Source organism: Polypterus senegalus, chromosome 1, assembly GCF_016835505.1.
Source record: "Polypterus senegalus isolate Bchr_013 chromosome 1, ASM1683550v1, whole genome shotgun sequence".
Taxonomy (NCBI): Eukaryota; Metazoa; Chordata; class Cladistia; order Polypteriformes; family Polypteridae; genus Polypterus; species Polypterus senegalus.
Window position 1 is genome coordinate 159167467 of NC_053154.1, and position 17937 is coordinate 159185403.

The window sequence follows — 17937 nt, forward strand, 5'->3', positions numbered from 1 at the left end:
GCTTGACCAACATGCACCATGGTGGTACCTAGCATGAATCTCGCTTTACAGGCTATATATAATATAACAAGACAATGTAATAGGACTAAAAACAGCTCTTACTATAATCACCCCATGTCTTGATTTCAATTAGATAAAAACAAAAAAAAAATCACGAGGAATGTCATCACCATGATTTTCATGCAATTCTGAGTAATTAGTACACAGAGTTTCCATGCTGGAGAAAAGAGAAGATAGCATAAAGTGGAAGGAGCAAGTCACAGGTGAAAAGAACAATACTGGAAAGCTCAGGGGAGGCCCTAGACACTTCAACTTGAAATCTGAAAGTTTCCTCAGATGTAAGCAAATGTCTGCAGACTGCCTATTATCCACATCTTGACTCACCTACTCACAATATGCCATTATAGCATTCACTTATGTTAAGAACGGTGGGTGCCAGGCAAAGAAGACACCTTTCAAGTGACCTGTTGTTTCTCCTTGCCATTGTTATTACTTTCAACTCAAGAAAATATCACTTGGGTTACTAATGTCCAGAGAAAAGGACATATAAAGGACAAAACATTGAAACATTAAAATAAAGAAACCAATATGTCCATCCATACAAGAATGGAACAATGTCATAACAATATATCCCATTAAATAGTAAAACCCACTTTTCGCATTAAAATGAAGAGAAACGATTGACTTTTTTCTTCCATACATTAGTAAGTCTTGATGAGAATATCATGTATAGTTTAGGGAAGATGAAGTTGATTGTTTCCATCCTGTTTATCAGTTATGCAGCAGTTTATATCACACATTTTTTCGCTATATACACCATATGCACATATCCTCTTCATGAGACAATCCAGTGGACGATTATCCTTTGTGTTGTGTGCTAACTGTGGGCACTTTATTACTTCACTTCTTGGAACGTGTGACTTCAACTGAAATATTGTGAATACATTTCATTTTTCCTGCATAGTTTATGCTGTTTTTCTTAGTATTTAATGAGGCATAATTTTTTTGCAATAGTTCCACTCTCTTTGTGTATATACATATACAGAATACAGTAAGTCAACTAAAGAGTGTGCTTTATTTAAGTCAAGTCACAAGGTAGCTGGCATCCACTGGAAATGGATGCAAATCAGGCATCTGACCCGACTGATCACGTATTCAGAGAGTGGTGAGCTCTTTTACATATCAATAAAACTGGCATAATAGTCTCCAGTTGACCCCATGAGAACAAAATGAACTCGCATGTTAACATAGTTGAGTCCCACTGCTGGGAACTAAATACATGTAATGATGAAGTCACGAGGAAGCAAAATTTACCTTTTTCTTTTTTAACATGAAAACATTACTTATGTGACCATTTTATTAGTTTTACCATTGCCATGCTCCTTTGAGAAATGAAAAGTACCCATGCTGGATGTGCCTAGTGCATGTGACATAGGAGGTCAACATAATAATATTATTAACTCCAAAGGCTATCTTTCCTTTACAGATAAAATTGTGTTTGAACTCTATGAATCTCAGCTTTTTTGAAATTCTGTATGCCTCCAGTATAATTCCCATGGTGCCACAGTAACTTCACCTCTTTAAAGAAAACACTTAGCAAACTCTAATGGACAGCAAATGTCTAGATGCATTATCATCTTTAGTGGCAAATGGCGGCTAGAGTTTATTTCACACATTTGCAAAGAGTTCTAATTTCCCTCCCAAAATTTGTATTTTTTCCACTAGAAAACACACTGGTACATAATTTTGTCGACGTACTTGCTAAAGAAGCCCACATGGAGACCCTCCCATACCATTATGTGGTACTATGTGAAATAAAATGTATCCTCACCTTAGCACCTTTTTTTTTTTTTTACTGTCTTCAGTGTTGCCTTTTTTCATTTACAGTTCAAGGTACTGCTGCAACATGCTGCTCGTGGATCTTTGCTAGGTTCCTAATGGAACTGGATTTGTTGATGTATGTGTATATATGTGTAAGGAATTGCACCTACCAGTGGATTGTGAAAGTCAACCGGCTGAAAACAAAAGGAGCTTATTAAACCTACCAACAGAGGTGGGCATCTCTCCCCATTGAAGCACCACGTCTTTAGTGATCCTGCCGTAAGTGTTCACATAGACACCTTCGTCTTCATAACACAGAAGCATCTCCATTCCGTCAGTCTTGGGGAGGATCACAATGGCATGTGGGGTGATATTGCTCTGAATCTGGGGGAGGGAACATTGTAAATAAGGCTCTGTAAAAAAAAAATCTTGATGCACAGCAGAAATGATGAGGCCATACTGGCAAGCCATCTTATCTTCCACTGAGTTTTCTTCTGAGAAACTGCTGCAACAATATTTGCCCCCACTCATAAGAAAAAAAAGATATCAGATTTATAGTAATTGCAAATATACGACCATGATGAAATAAAGGCCAGGAAAGGTATTTTCTGGTTGCTTTGTTTAGCTGCTAAGAAAGTGTTTAATGATTTAGGTTTGTCAAAGGTCGTAGATCGGGGAGGCACACTTAAGCAATTTCCAGGTTATCATTTTCTCTTTTTGGTAAGAAGTTAGAGCACAGAACTGTAAAACTATCATGTAAACAACTTTTTTTTTTAAAAACATATGGCCTAAAAAGAGACAAAGAGAGATTTATGGAGAAAGAGAGAAAGAGAGATGGGGACTGCAGTGTGTTCTGGCTCTATTTTTACTAAACAGCTGCATTTGAGAATGAAAGGTGTTTACCTTGGGCTTTTTACACCATAATGCTTAGCAGATAATCGTGTGTCTTCTGTCATCTTAACTTACATGAGATGGAATGTAGATATCATAGGGATTCCCTGAATCCACATCAATCACATGAAAACCCACGCTTGACCCATAGATAACCTTTAACCTTTGACCTTCTTCCACAGTTAAGTCAACAAGTTGAGGTTTGTGCTGCAGATCTGTAAAAGACTGAAGGGAGACAACAAAGCACAGATTGTATAAATATTTATGAGATACGAAACTTGGCCTTTGTGTCAGCCTTATAAGGACCATCTCAGTTCTATCATTTAACTCCAGGTGATGCAAAGCAAACACATTAATTCTACCTATTTAATAGACAATGTGTTAGATTTGCCAATACAACAATGACATCAATTAAAGGAAGCAGACCACTTCATAGGACAAAAACCCTAAACAAAGATATGTTATATTAAAATCATTCAACAATATTACTTTCGGCGAAACTGACAAATATGCTGTAATACAGTACAATAGAATTTTTTTAAGAGCAACTGACCAATTCATTTTTTTATCTTACTTACATATTTTTTACTTGAAGATGTATTTCACAGGATGCATATTGCATTTAGGTGTATTTTATGTTTTATTGTTGCTTTTGTTAATTTTGAATGATCATTTCTCATGTCTTTATGTTATTTCTCTTGGTTTTATATGTAATGTTTTAACTATGTTCTGTTTCTTTAAATGTCCTGTGTTCTTTGTGGGTGAAGCCCCAAGAGGTTGGACCACCCTGACTTCATCCTACTATTTAAACTAAGTGCAATGGCCTAGAAGTGGGGAAACATTCTTTTAAAGCAGTTTTTTGTTGTATAGGTATCACTGTTTTTTTGTTGGATTTCTTGGTTATTGTTCATCCCTGGCTTTCATTTTAAAGAACTGTGATTATTAGACTTTGTTATGGGACCTTGTTTGTTTAGGACTGCTTTTTAGGCAACTCCTTTGCGCTGTTCTGTTCTTAACAGCTTTGCTTTGCATTTTGAAATTTTTGTGAATAAATCCTTACTTAATAAACATTCTTTTCCTTCAGATACAAGCTAAAGGTTCATGGTTACCCTTCTAATTGTTAGGCTTTGGTTATAGATTTTGAGATATCTGTAGTTGTTTGGTCAGTTTCTCATATTTGAGCTGATCCAGCTGAAGTCAGTAGGTTGTCTTGCGGCCTGGATGAATTCAAGGTTGCCTCTGCCGGGTAGATCAGGTTGGATTCTTGCCTGCTTCCTAGCCTCTTATTGGAGGCCTCACCTTATTTAACTTTAGAGGAAACTCCAATTCATCACAGTATAATATAATGATTCTATTTTTTTCGATAATTTATCATGAATTCATTTAGCTTTTATTAATCCCAAGGGGAAATTCACATAATCCAGCAGCAGTATACCGATACAAAAAACAAGATTAAATTAAAGAGTAAAAAAAATGCATGTAAAAACAGACAATAACTTTGAATAATGTTAGCGTTTACCCCCCCGGGTGGAACTGAAGAGTCACATAGTGTGGTGGAGGAACGATCTCCTCAGTCTGTCAGTGGAGCAAGATGGTGACAGGAGTCCTGTCGCTGAAGTTGTTCCTCTGCCTGGAGATGATACTGTTCAGTGGATGCAGTGGACTCTCCATGATTGACAGGAGCCTGCTGAGCGCCCGTCGCTCTGCCACAGATGTTAAACTGTCCAGCTCCGTGCCTACAATAGAGCCTGCCTTCCTCACCAGTTTGTCCAGGCGTGAGGCGTCCTTCTTCTTTATGAATATGGTGAATTCATACTAATTAATGCTAAAAACTATTATTAAAATACTTCAAATACTTAACATCTTATCTTGATGGCCTTTTATTTTTATGGGTTCCATCATTTTGGGCTTATTTTGTGTATTGTTGCTAGCCATGTTGCTATTAAGGAGGTTGCAACCCATAGTGGTTATAAATTTAAAACTTTGTGAGTGCTTGTATTAGTTATTCAATGTTCGTGGTTTGAGAAATTTATGCCACGATAGAAATTAACCATTCAGCTATAAGAAATTAGTCACTCCTAAGAAGTGAGAAAATAATATTTTTTGAAGAACAGATTGGGATACCTAAATTTTGGTTTCGATATGACTAATGTTGAAAATACAAGATATCATTTCATCCTAACTATAGTATGATATGAGTCCACTGTGAAATACCATACACAACTTCTTAAAATTCATAAAGACATAACAAAATTATATGTATCTCCCTATTTCTAAAACTGTTCTAGAAATTATAATTTAGGTTGAGGCACAAAAAAGTCACTTTGAAGAAAGTTACTTCTGACTATAAGTGCAGCCTAATGTGGTAAGGCAAACATTTAACACTGATGACTCTATGTCAACTAATGCAATTTTTTAAAAAAAATATGAAAAAATGTGTTTTTTAATTTTTAATAACTTATAGCAATGCATTTTTGTAAGCTGATGCAAAAACATAATTCAGTACAGCAGTTATACTATACAATGCCTTTCTGCATCCCCAACTTTTCAGTTGTTATCAGCCTTTCTCACAATCGACTATAAGATTTTTGAAGCAACAAAAGTTTCGATATAAATAAATAGGACTTCAATATTTCCAATACATGTCTGTGACAACAAAAGAGATCTGGAAATACTTCTGGTACTAATTTTCCTGAACTCAGGATGTGTTTGTGTAATTGTTTGTAGGATGCAAAGACATTATCTATGTGCAAATCTCGAAGTGATTTAATCCGGTATGTTTTCCAAACATTAAAAACTCTGTATGTTTGAGAGGAAGGAAAAGCCTTTTTGCCTGGCTCAAATCTTTTGCCTATGCCTCATGGTGCATTCACCTCCCAGTCCTTTCTTTACAGAACTTCTAGACATTCCCCTCTCCAATAGACTGTCCATAACAGTAAAATACCTGATTACTGTGTAGACAAAATATGGACTTACTGCATACCTTGTAAGCATCTAAATAATCTGACTTCTCTGAAGTTCATTTTGTCTTTTTTTCTGAATGGTTTTAAGTTTTATTTTGTTTTAAGTTTTATCATTATTTCTGTGACTTCATAGCATTAGCATTTTGGTTGATTGTATTTTTCATTTTGTAGCAAATGAAATCCATTGTTGGTCATGTGGGCCTGGTGTTTCTCGACACATATGCCAATCAGCCACAACATTAAAACCACTGACAGGTTGTTATGGTCAAGCCAGGGTCCCTTCCCTGGCTCCTGTTTATATTGCTTCTATTAGTCTTCTATGTGTTCTATTTATTATTGTTCAATGTTTTCTGTTCCTTTTTTATAATATTGTTCTGTTCTTTTATTATTTGACTATTCATTCAATATCTCTTTTTGTTGTTTTAGTTTTTATGTAGTTTCTATGTGTGAAGATTTGTTCTGTCTTGTTCCTTGTATTTACTGGGTGTTTCCCCAAAAGGCAGATCCACCTGGCCATCACAAATGTGAATGTGCTTGGTAGTTTTGAGAGTTCTCATTTTGATTATCTGATTCTTTATATTTATTGGATTTTTTGATTTCTGCTTGTGTTTTAAGGATTCTTATTTCTGTGTTTTGCGTTGTGACTTATTTGCTCAGGATTGCCTTTTACTGTAAGAAATATCTTTCTGCCACCTTTTTCGTTTTTTTAGTTTTTTGTTAAGAAATTTTCATATACAAGGGTTCTAGTGAGACTTGACTCTGTTCATATTAGAGTTTCATAGTTCTCCCTATTGTGATGCATATTCTGAGATATTTAAGACTGTCTCTGCATTGTGAACTTTAAAAACCTGCCCTAAATTTGGAGACCTAGACAAGCCTGAAGCCTCCAAATTTCCTAAGGTCAGGATCCCCTGGGGTGAAACCTATTTTGGGAGCAGACCAGATTGAATTCTGACCTGTAATTTGAGGGCCTCTTTCTGAGCCCACCTGTTGCCATTTGTGTGCTGTTCAATTATTACACAGGTGAAGTGAATTACAGTGATTAACTTGTTACAATGACTCTTGTCAAGGGCTGAGATATATTAGGCAGGAAGTTAACAGTCAGTTCTTGAAGGTGATATTTTGGAAGCAGGAAAAATTGGCAAGTGTAAGGATCTGAGGCACTCTGACAAGGGCCAAATTGTGATGGCTAGATGACAGGGTCAGAGCATGTAGAAAATGGCAGATCTTATTGGGTGTTCCTGGTATGCAGTGATAAGTACCAACCACAAGTGGTCCAAGGAAGGAGAACCAGTGAATTGGTGACAGAATCATGGGCTACCAAGGCTCTTTGATGAGAGTGAGGAGTAAAGTCTAGCCCCTCGTTATCCAATCCCACAAAAGAGCTACTGTAGCATAGAATTGCTAAAAATGTAATGCTGACTATGATAGAAAGGAGTCAGAACACACAGTCATTGCATTTTGTTGTGTGTGGGCCTAAGTAGCCTCAGACCAGTTAGGGTGCCTATGCTGACAGAGGTTTTGTGAAGTCCATGCCTTGATAGGTCAGAGCTGTTTTCGTGGCACAAGGAGGAACTATATAATATTAGGCAAGTGGTTTTAATGTTGTGGCTGGTCGTTGTTGAGTAAAAGATGGCCATGCAATATAAACAGGAACAGGCAAACATTAAGGTCATCAGTGTAACATGTATAATAAATATATTATAGCCGGTACAATGATACTTAATGCAAAAAGTAACTCTATAACCACATAATCACATATAAATTAAAAATAGTAGGGTAATACAGATACACATATTTCTAAATTTTATTTATACCATTCCATATCCTTTTAAACACATGATGAATGCATTATTTGATTAATTCATTGTAATAATAATAAAAAAAACTTAACTTGAAAGTATTGAATATTGATCATTTCAGAAACAGAAAAGAATAAAGAAGGCCAAAGTAAATGTTACACAAAAATTCTTTGTTTTTATGTTTTAATAAATAGGAAAATGTTTCAAGGGCAGGCATTATGCTCACAATTCTGCTCTCTTTCTGTTCATGGTTTCCTAAAATACACAAATGACCCAGTAAAATATAATTACAGCACCCACATGTCCATCTTAAAATTATAGTGGTGGAGAAGAATTCACAGAATTACAGTGCTATTTACAACCGGTGTAATTCAGATTAAATTGCTTATTTTGAAAATCTCAGAAGTGTGTGTATGAGAGCATGCAAAAGGTACAAGCATCCAATCCCAATTTGCAAAAGTAAGGAATAAATCCACTAAGAGCCAGCTGGCTGTGCATTGGCTGTTAATGTGAGTGACATCTAGTAGAGAAACTCAAATCAGAAGCTATTAAATTAGCTATTTGGCAAAAAGAAGGCCTTCTTAAGCACAAGTAGTGTTGGAGAGCTATACATTTATTTAGTGAATAAGATACCACAACTGAAACACTTGCTGAATATGAAGAAATAAGTAGATACTGTTAAAGGTATGTTTTGCAACCAGCAAAAAAGTGCAATTTTAATCAAAATGCCTGCAACGACATATGTGTGTTTACTATAATGGTGGGAAAAAATGCAACTTTCAGCTAAGTGAGCTGAAACAAAATCAGTAGTGGAGAAAGGCAGACTGTGTGTGTATACAGTGGTGTTCCAAAAGAGAAGTGTTCTTTATATGCACATACATAAAGTGCACAGGGCACCATGTACTTCAAATAATATGCAAAGCCTAAATGGCAAACCAAGCCCTGACAAAAGCAATAGCTAAGTTATAGTGCAATACATAAACTTTGGAATTGCCATACCTTAAAAGCCATGAACTTGTGGTAAGGTTTAGGGGCCCAAGCATAAATTTCCACAGAGTTCTTCAAAGCAATAACCAAAAACTTGATTCTCTCATATTTCACTGTAATGAAAAAGAAATGTGTAAAGTTTTCCATCTCTGGGGATGTGCTCAATGCACCTTGCTATGCTCACACCAGACTCAATGAAACATACCAACTTTATAATGAACACAGCCCTCCAGCTCCCCCACCGTGATCCAGCCTTGCTTCTTTTCTACTTCAGGGTCATTGTGCAGAATTCTGTTTCTCAGCCAAGAGAGGTAGTATACCCTTAGTTTATTTTTCTTTCCTGAAAATACATGGAAGTTATTTACAAATTGCATTCATTTATAAACAAAAAAAGACATTTTGTAATAATTTTAATAATGATACCCAATCCTAAGACACATTATAATAAACAGCTATAAAAGGTTATTTATTTTATTGACTTTTAAATTTCCATAAGTCACTCATGATCACAAAGTGAGTTTCAAATTTATGGTTGACACTCTGAAACATGAAAGTGTATGTTATTTGGGGTCAATGTGAATGAGTCGCTGTTAATGATCGGGCAGTATATAGAAGTGATAAAAAAGACTAGGTCTAAATGCTAAAATAGTATTTTTACAGGAAACCCACTTACAGTTTCTAGTTTTACAAAGAAAACTAGAGGGGTGGGAATTCTCATACATAGAACAGTACCATTTGTAGGATTTCGGGCTACATAGTGTCAGGTCTCTTTTGGAATGTTTTATTCAGTTTTGGTCTTCTTATTGTAAAAAAAAAGACACAACATCATTAGGGAAAGCCCTGTCAAGATTTATTCCAGAATTGAAGAGTATGAGCCACCTGGTAAAACTGAAGAAGTCAAAAACTTCATATGCAAAGAACCTTTCCCAGAATAAATGGATGCTCTGTCAAGCAGTGGCTCAACAAGGAACCACACAATCCAGTATGAACCGTAAAGTACCATTAAAGAACCAGTATTTGTAAGAGTGTACACGTGACAGAAATCTTTAAAATTATGAAGGGGATTAGTATGATGAATGCCAGTACTAAAAACTAAATGTTTTTAAATAAAAATATGGGGATAAGGGCAGAATTTAGTTTAGGAAAACAATTATGTAGATGTATGTATATTAGAAAGAATTTTCTCAAGTAGAGAAACATAAGATATGTAAAATAAGTAATGAAATGGTACAGTCTGTGGTGGGCTGGCGCCCTGCCCGGGGTTTGTTTCCTGCCTTGCGACCTATGTTGGCAGGGATTGGCTCCAGCAGAACCCCGTGACCCTGTAGTTAGGATATAGCGGATTGGATAATGGATGGATGGATGAAATGGTACAGTAAACAGTAGTACCTTAAAATCTCGATTTGACAATATTTTTAAACATTTAATGAAAAGGGATTAGCTTATGGTCATCAAAGGTTTTCTTATTATATTTTATTATATTATATTTTATTATATTATATTATATTATATTATATATTCTTGGTCTCCATGCTACATTATCTACTTAGAAAAGTATGTTTATAATAAAGGCAAATACTGAAATAAGGTTTTGCTTAATAAAGTTGAAGATGAAAATAAGATGATAAAATTAGGCAACACTAAGCAACAAAGAATAAAATAAGGTCTAAAGGCCAGGGAGGACAGGAAAAAAAAAAAATCTCCAGTCTAATTTTGTTTAATCTAATGTGTTGTATGGTGAGGCATAAAAATTTGTAGATTATGCCCAAATACTCATACACAGGGTGACAAGGTGTATTAATGATCATTTACATTAGGAAATACAGATATTTATTTAAAATAAGAAAATGTTTTCATTTGACAAGCAATGTACATACCAGATATTGTCACAAGAACATTTAGCCCTTCCAGGACATCCATCTGCTGAAAGCGCCTCCTATTGATCAGATTGTAGACTTTCCCTTGACCGCTTCTGTCCAGCAGCATGAGTCCATTTTCTGTGCCAACAAGTAGGTTTACTCCTAAAAGAAAGGAAATATTCAGCAAGAGGTGGTCCTCAGTATAACAAAGATATTTGGAGAAACTACCAGCAGAATGCAATTTCATGTTCCACTCTCTGTTTTAATAAACACTGTTTCTTCCTTTGTAAGAATTTAAATCATTGTGTTCTGTGAATGAATTCAATCATGAATAAATCTAGAACTCTTAAATATTTCATTAAAAGATTAACATTGTCTGAACAAAATTATTACATCCTAAAAGATTAGGATTCATTTTGAGTCATTCATATACTGTATATTCAAAACACATGTATTCTATCATAACATTCAAAAAGGCACAAACTTATTATTCTAGGCGTATCAGACACATGTCAGGAGCCAGTCCTGGATATGTTACATGCCCAACCAAGCTACTCTCCAGCCATTTTACTAGTCTTACAAGTCTTTGGATAGTGACAAGAAACCAGAGAATAGAAAAATAGAAAGAGGTCCACAATGTCAGTTAATGGTTTAGGATTCAAAGCCCGGGAGCTGAAAGGCAGCAACGATAAACCTTAATCATTTATGTTGCTTTTATTTTTAAACAATCATGTTAAATTATGTGTTGCAGAAAAAAAAGTTAAAGTGGAAGAAATATATCATGTTAAAACTGTTATGCTAGATAAGCTGTGCAGTGTATTTTCCATTAACACAACCATTGTACCATGGTTTACTTATTTTCTTTATTTAGTAAAACGAAATCACTATGTGTAACTGATCCACTTACAAAGTTTTTAGGCATAGTTTTATTATATTATATAAAATAACAAAAATGTCTACAGGTTTCATACTTGTCGATTCCAATAAGATAACCTGTTAAGTTGATTCCGTTACTGAAACTATTATTAAGAATGTTCTAGAAAATTGATGATGTTTTAGAATGTAAAAACAAATGTTTATTTAAGGTTAATATGATTTCACTGCATTTTCCTACATAAATGCATTTACATTTTAAAAAATATATAATTTAACACGTTTAACATACAGCACATATAAGATGCTTTTCAATTATTTTGAAAATGGGCTTATGTATTTTTCTGAAAAAGTAATGTTTCTTAGATTTGCTGTCTTAAACTTTGTTTAATACATTTACCCCATTTTGCTTATGAGGCTCCTATTAGCATTATCAGGTAAGCAAATTGTTGAATAATTAATTTAATTGTATATCTCAGCATGAGTAGATTTTTTTAAATCCAGTATCTCAATACAAAGGATACTTTGTAGTGACTGTAAGATACAATGGAATGATTGGGGGTTTTAATATGTATGCTAAAGTTTGTAAGGGACAGTGATATATATTCTGTACTACTGACTTACTTCAGGTAGGGCTTAATTTAAAATGTGTGAATTCCTTGAAGAAAGAAGCAATCTGGATTGCCTTAAACCTATAGATTATACTAAATTACTATTTTTAACAAATACAATTAGAATATTAAACCTGCATTCACCTAAAGATGTTGTTCTCCTTGTTACTCTTTCCAAAATTAAATAACTTTATGTCATTGGTAACCTCCAGATTTTGGAGCTAACAGAGCTTATTTGATTTTTCAGTGTACTTACCCCAGAGTGCTGCACACAAGATTTCGGAGTTAAAACGTTTCTTGTATTTGCGGATCTCCGGCGTGTCACTGTGCGGCCGTATGTTTGTGGGGTTCACGTTCACTACTGAGATCTTTCTCGCTTCATTCAACTTGGCCTGTTCCTGTCGTAGAAGTTCACTGGCGAATAAGTCTGAAAAGTTCATAGTGAATCAGTCAGAAAGAGGAAGAGGAATTCACTTCTGCAACTTGGGGGTAAGCTTGTTTTGAAATCGTTGCTTTAACTTTGTATTATAACAGCACCTCTATTTTTTGTATATGTTTGATTGAAGCAATATGTCATGTCATTTTCTAACCCACTTAATCCAAGCCAGGGTTGCGGAGTTGGGCTTGAACCTATCCCAGCTACCATAGGGTGCAAGGCAGGAATAATCACTGAATAGGCTGCCAGTCCATTGCAAGGCAAACATACACACACACACACTAGGGGTAATTTAGAGTTGCCAATCCACCTAACCTACATATCTTTATCTCTGGACAGTGGGAGGAAACTGGAGCACCCAGAAGGAAACCCACACAGGCACAGGGAAAACGTGGGGGACCCAACACATGAATCCTGGTCTCCATACTGAGAGGTAGCAGTCCTACCATTGTGCTGCCTGATTGAAGCAATACTTTAGAATAAATATGTTCACTTTCAGTCAGGATCTAAAATGTGTAGCTGTTAAGTAAAGTTGGTCTGCAGGACTAGTTAATGATCTGAATAAAATCATCTACAATGCAACCATTACCTAAATAAAACAAATCATGACAGAGGCTAAGAGGTTCAGTTAGCTTTGATAAATTGTGCCCACACTTACAACATACGAGGGACATTCAAAAAGTTTCTGCATTTTTTTATCTCTATTGATTAAGAATTTCAAAAACAAATTACATCACATTTCTACATAGTCACCTTCGTTTGCGATTGAATTTTCCCAGCGTCGTATCAACTTTTTAAGGCCCATTTAATACTACTCCCGCCTTCACCGTTTCCAACGAAAATATAGAAGTGCGGAAACTTTTTGACCGTCCCTCGTCTATATGAATTGCCATTGCAATTACGAATATTGCCGAGCCATTAAGCCACAAACGTAAGCCTTGAATCTTTATTTTGCATAATGTAATTGTCACCAATTTGTGATAGTGAAAAAAAGCCAAATTAGTGGCAACATAGTACAATGCCTCACGCTTCTACATCACAGCTCCAGACCACTGCCTCTAAGGAATGTATACATTCTCTGCTTGTACAGTATGTATGGAGTTGTCTAAATACTACCATCTCATCATGCTTCTCACAGACTCACAAAGATGTGCAGTTTAGTTTAACCAGCAGCTCTTAACTGATGTGTACATGAGTGTGCTGTGTAAAGCAGTGGTCCCCAACCACAAGGCTGTGGACCGGTACCAGGCCGAGAATCATTTGGTACGAGGCCACAGAGAAAGAATAAAAAATTTTTATTCTTTTTTTATTTCCATTTTTTTGACCATCAGAGTCTGCAGGGTGTTGTATTTTGAAAAACGACCAGATCATCTCTGTATGTTCTGTTGTTGATGTACCTTGACGGGCACTGTAGTTAAGGAAGTTGGAGAGGTGGTGGTATTAAGTAAGGTTTAGATGTGCATGCAGATTGATTTGTTGGTGGTGTACAATAAACTGTTGATAACTTTCAATAACTGTTACCAATCGTCAATTCAACAATTTCCCCATCACTTTCGTCTGTGCTTCTTTCCCACAATTGTCTCTGTCACAGTTTGGTGCCCACAAGTTAACCCTAGCTAAAATGAGTAAAAAAAACTGGAGAGCTTCTTTGAAAAAGGAGAAAGACCCAATGATGAGTCAGACAAAGACTCTTAAGACTAACAACAAAAAGAAAGCTGCTTTTAAAAGAAAATATCAAGAGTTTTGCTTATATTATGGGTTTATCGCAACAAGTGATTTACATGCTTCATGACGGCTCTGTATAATATGTGTCAAAACTGCTTTGCAGCCTAGAGACCAAGCACCCTGCACTAAAAGACAAGTCACTTCATTATGCTTTAGTATGTGCACGTGATGGCTGGTCTGTGCAAAATTGTCTTACATGAATCCAGTCCCTGGTGCAAAAAAGGTTGGAGACCACTGCTGTAAAGGACTTGCCATCTTATACAAAATTAGTTCTAGTCTTGGACTTGATGTTTCATGCTGTAGTGAAAAGCAGGTTCAGAAAATGGATGAATCTATAACTTTGACTTCAATGAAACCTTTATGATGTTTAAAGTGCATGAATGCTTACATTTTTGATTGAATAATTTCCAACAACCGAAAAAAAAAATTAAGATCACTGTAAGGAACAGAAAAGATACATGGTGCCTAAATTATAAAATGGTTGCAGAGATTAGTATTCATCTCAACAAAAATTACTTCTGTTATGCAAATGTGAAATTCAATCATATTAGATCAAATCAAAAATTATTTTAGATCAGATGTAATGCAACTTTATTGCTGGTTATAAGACTGCAGATAACAGATGTATCCACATTTTTGTGAAATTGCATAGAAAACACTTTTCAAACATTAATAAAGCCTAGACAAGGCAGCAATTCACCCACACACATCAAACAGGTTTTGAGTTATCAATTAAACTAATCTGCATAAGTAAGACAATCACACCAAAAGACAAGAAAGGACAAAGGAAGTGAAGAAAGCATCATGGAGGCTGAAACTGAAATGTTTCATAATGATGTGCAGGCCTTACTTCACATTTTATCAGGCAGCATCAGCACTGCTGTTTCAAGGGGAATGACAGTAATGGCTTGGCAAGGAAATGCTAATGCATTTGTAAGATGCCCTTCTGAAACTCATTTTTATATTTTATTGAAGAAAGACTAACTTTAATGTGTGAATTGAAAGTAAATCCTAACCATGTGTAACCATCACATTTTAACTTTATATAGTTCTTTTCATAGGCTGTAAAATGGCTTAATGCCATTGCTCCGCAGAATTGCTTACAAGTACTTAAATTGTAATCTTATTGTCTAAAACAATCCAAAGGCAAGTTTTTTCCTGCTACTTCTAGAAGCTTAAAGAATTGATGTCAATTATATTAAGAGAAAAACTCATTAAGAGTATCACAAATTCTTGTTATTATGCATTTTTTCCACGTTTCTATTGTACTGGATCAGAGTGCAGATCCAGCTCTCCATCCGTTGAAGTGTGCCCACTGCCTGTTTAAGCATATTAACTTTACATTCAAATTGAAAAATTTAAAAAAGTATCTCAATGAGATATTCTGCCATTTTTTCTGTAAATTAATCAAAGTTTGAAAAACCTCTCATATACTTATAATCAAACTGATGATCGTGTGGTACTTAAGCATTTACTGTATGTAGGACTACAATCACTTTAGAAATGAGGGACAGAATATGTCTCAACAGATTATGCAGCATCTGCAATTTCACCTTCTGCAGTTGTGTCGTCATCATCTTCATTTGTTGGAGAAGTCTGGTACACACGAGGATCCACAAAAGGAGTAAATGATGCTTTTGAGATACCTCCTACTCCATACTGCAAGAAAGAATAATACACTTATGACATTGGTAAAAACTATTTATTACACCAGCAATGCAACACCAATTTTTAAAAGCTTTCCTTTAATCTTCTCCTAATGATCTGTTTCTCACATTATCTTCAAAAGACCCCGATACCTAGTTTAGTTTTCTTTTGATGCTAATAGGAGTAATGCGGTCCTTTTATAAAACCCTAACATGGCTTAATGAAGCACTGGAAGTAGACATGATTGGGTATTTACTTTTTTGGTATAAACTTTCTTTTCTTAGAGGACCTGGATAACTCTGTAACTGAACATGCCATTTCTTAGAGCTGCAATTAAAAGAGGCTTCTCCTTACAAGGAAATAACAGGGCCGAATGAGAATTTACAATCAGCATTAAGAAGAGTGTTTTAGTAGTTTCAAAGTGTGGGGGAGGAACTATGACTAGAATGAGTGAAATAACAAGAAGTTAATTTAATATTGCTTTTCCAAAAGACAAATAAGTCAATGAACGGATATTCAGAATGAATTTTCAGGAAGTATTTCACATTTTATAAGCAGTCTTTACACTTGATTGCCTCTTTAAGAAACCCTGCAAGATTTGTACATTTTACAAAGCCGAGTGATTGATGAATACAAATCCCCCAAATACCCCAGACTGTTTTTAATGATTTGCTGAAAAATGGTTACTGTATTCATCCCTGCAGAATTACTAAGTAATCCTGAAGAGTGTCTTGGGGAGATGTCAGTTGATAGATGTTTCACAGTAGCAAAAGGAGAACACTGTTGACAATTCATTGCAAAACTGCTTAATTCAACTGCAAAAACAAAAGTAATATATTGCACTTTGAAAAACTGGTATTTAAATCTATATTTTTAGTAATATATTGAAAACTTTTGAAACAAAAAGTAGAATGCAAGACACAAGCATTCATATAGTCAAAATACACAGAACTGGGATTTCCATGTATAACCTATGTATGAAGAAAACAAATTATCTACACTAATATCCAAAATAACTACTGCTTCTTTTTTGCAGTGCAAACTGAATTACTTTAATCTAAAATGCTATTCTTTCCCTCTGTCACACAATAATGAACATCAGTGATTGTTTACTGTTATATCTTTTTACTTTAGCTCTTATTTATTTTTACTGGCACTCATTCAACAGAAATGTTTAAAATCATCCGCTTTGTGTTTGTGGTTCATAGGTATGAATGAACTAGTCAAGGGTTTGCTATTTGGATGGATGGCCGGCAGCTCAACCCGGCCGACACACCCAGGACGCTAAATGGCGACTTCCCTGAAACTTAGAGGTGCCCCGGATTCCCACAGGGCACCATGGGAGATGGAGTTCGGCTTCATAGCCCTGCTGGGTACTGTGGGTGACGTGGGGATTTTTTTTTCCCATATATTGTTTCCCATATAGCCCAGAAGTACTCCCAAGTCACGGGGACAGAAGAACAGAAGTACTTCCGGGCTGAAGGAAAATGTAATTCTCCATCTGACCCGAAAGTGCTGACAAGTCACGTGAACAGAAGATGAGAAGAACTTCAGGGTCAAGAACTATATAAAGGACTATGGGAGACCCAGCGAGCAAGCTGGAGTTGGGAGGGAGTGTGACAGAGCTGCTGGGAGGAGAGCAGGAGAATTATTGTGTGATTATTCATTGTGTGTTTATTGTGGCTGTGGTGCTTTAGAGGTACTAGTTAAGAAGAAAATTAAAATACTTCTTAGTGCTTTTAAACCTGTGTTTGGAGCGTCTATCTGTTGGGGAAAAGGTGGGCAATATACTTACACTATATTTATATGAAAGAAAAAGAAATTTGTGAAAGCTATACTGCTGGTGCCAGTGGCAGACCTACATTTTTGGGGCTCTGATGCTTGAACGGTTATGAAGGCTCCTTAGCAACCAGCCGCGAGGTCTGTGTAACAACTGCTATCTTCTTCAATCAGGTTGTTTTATGACAGATCATAACACATTTTTTTAAAATATTTAACCACTAGGCTCAGATCTTGATTTGGATAATCTCACATGTCAAAGTCCCCCGATGTTATTACTCATTGTAATAGTATTATACGTTTAGTATATTTAAAGATTTTATACGATTATTCATGTAAATAAAAGGTTACTGAAATGTTGCTGTTTGCAATGACCGCAAGCAGCGAAATATTACTCCATTCTTTTGATCACAGCTAGTGAAAGATAAAACAATTTTAATAAAAATGTACACTTCTGTCATAAATGTTAATAGTGTTTAATTATTTATAATTATTTTATATTATATATATTTAGAATGAAACACCCTTAATTTGAAATTTTAA

General features: G+C 35.5%; 1 protein-coding gene across 9 annotated transcripts in view; it reads right to left on the bottom strand.

Moving 5' to 3' along the window:
- tnika (TRAF2 and NCK interacting kinase a) overlaps positions 1 to 17937 on the bottom strand; it is a 385955-nt gene that overhangs the window by 13315 nt on the left and 354703 nt on the right. For 7 of the 9 annotated variants that reach the window (XM_039761347.1, XM_039761379.1, XM_039761361.1 and 4 more), the window contains 7 exons: positions 15522 to 15627; positions 12064 to 12234; positions 10342 to 10485; positions 8670 to 8804; positions 8477 to 8577; positions 2788 to 2937; positions 2046 to 2205 (listed from right to left, as the gene is read on the bottom strand). In XM_039761347.1, coding sequence (XP_039617281.1) covers positions 2046 to 2205; positions 2788 to 2937; positions 8477 to 8577; positions 8670 to 8804; positions 10342 to 10485; positions 12064 to 12234; positions 15522 to 15627 — 967 coding nt within the window. The remainder of the gene's footprint in view (positions 1 to 2045; positions 2206 to 2787; positions 2938 to 8476; positions 8578 to 8669; positions 8805 to 10341; positions 10486 to 12063; positions 12235 to 15521; positions 15628 to 17937) is intronic. The other 2 variants (XM_039761396.1, XM_039761386.1) reach the window with 1 other exon arrangement.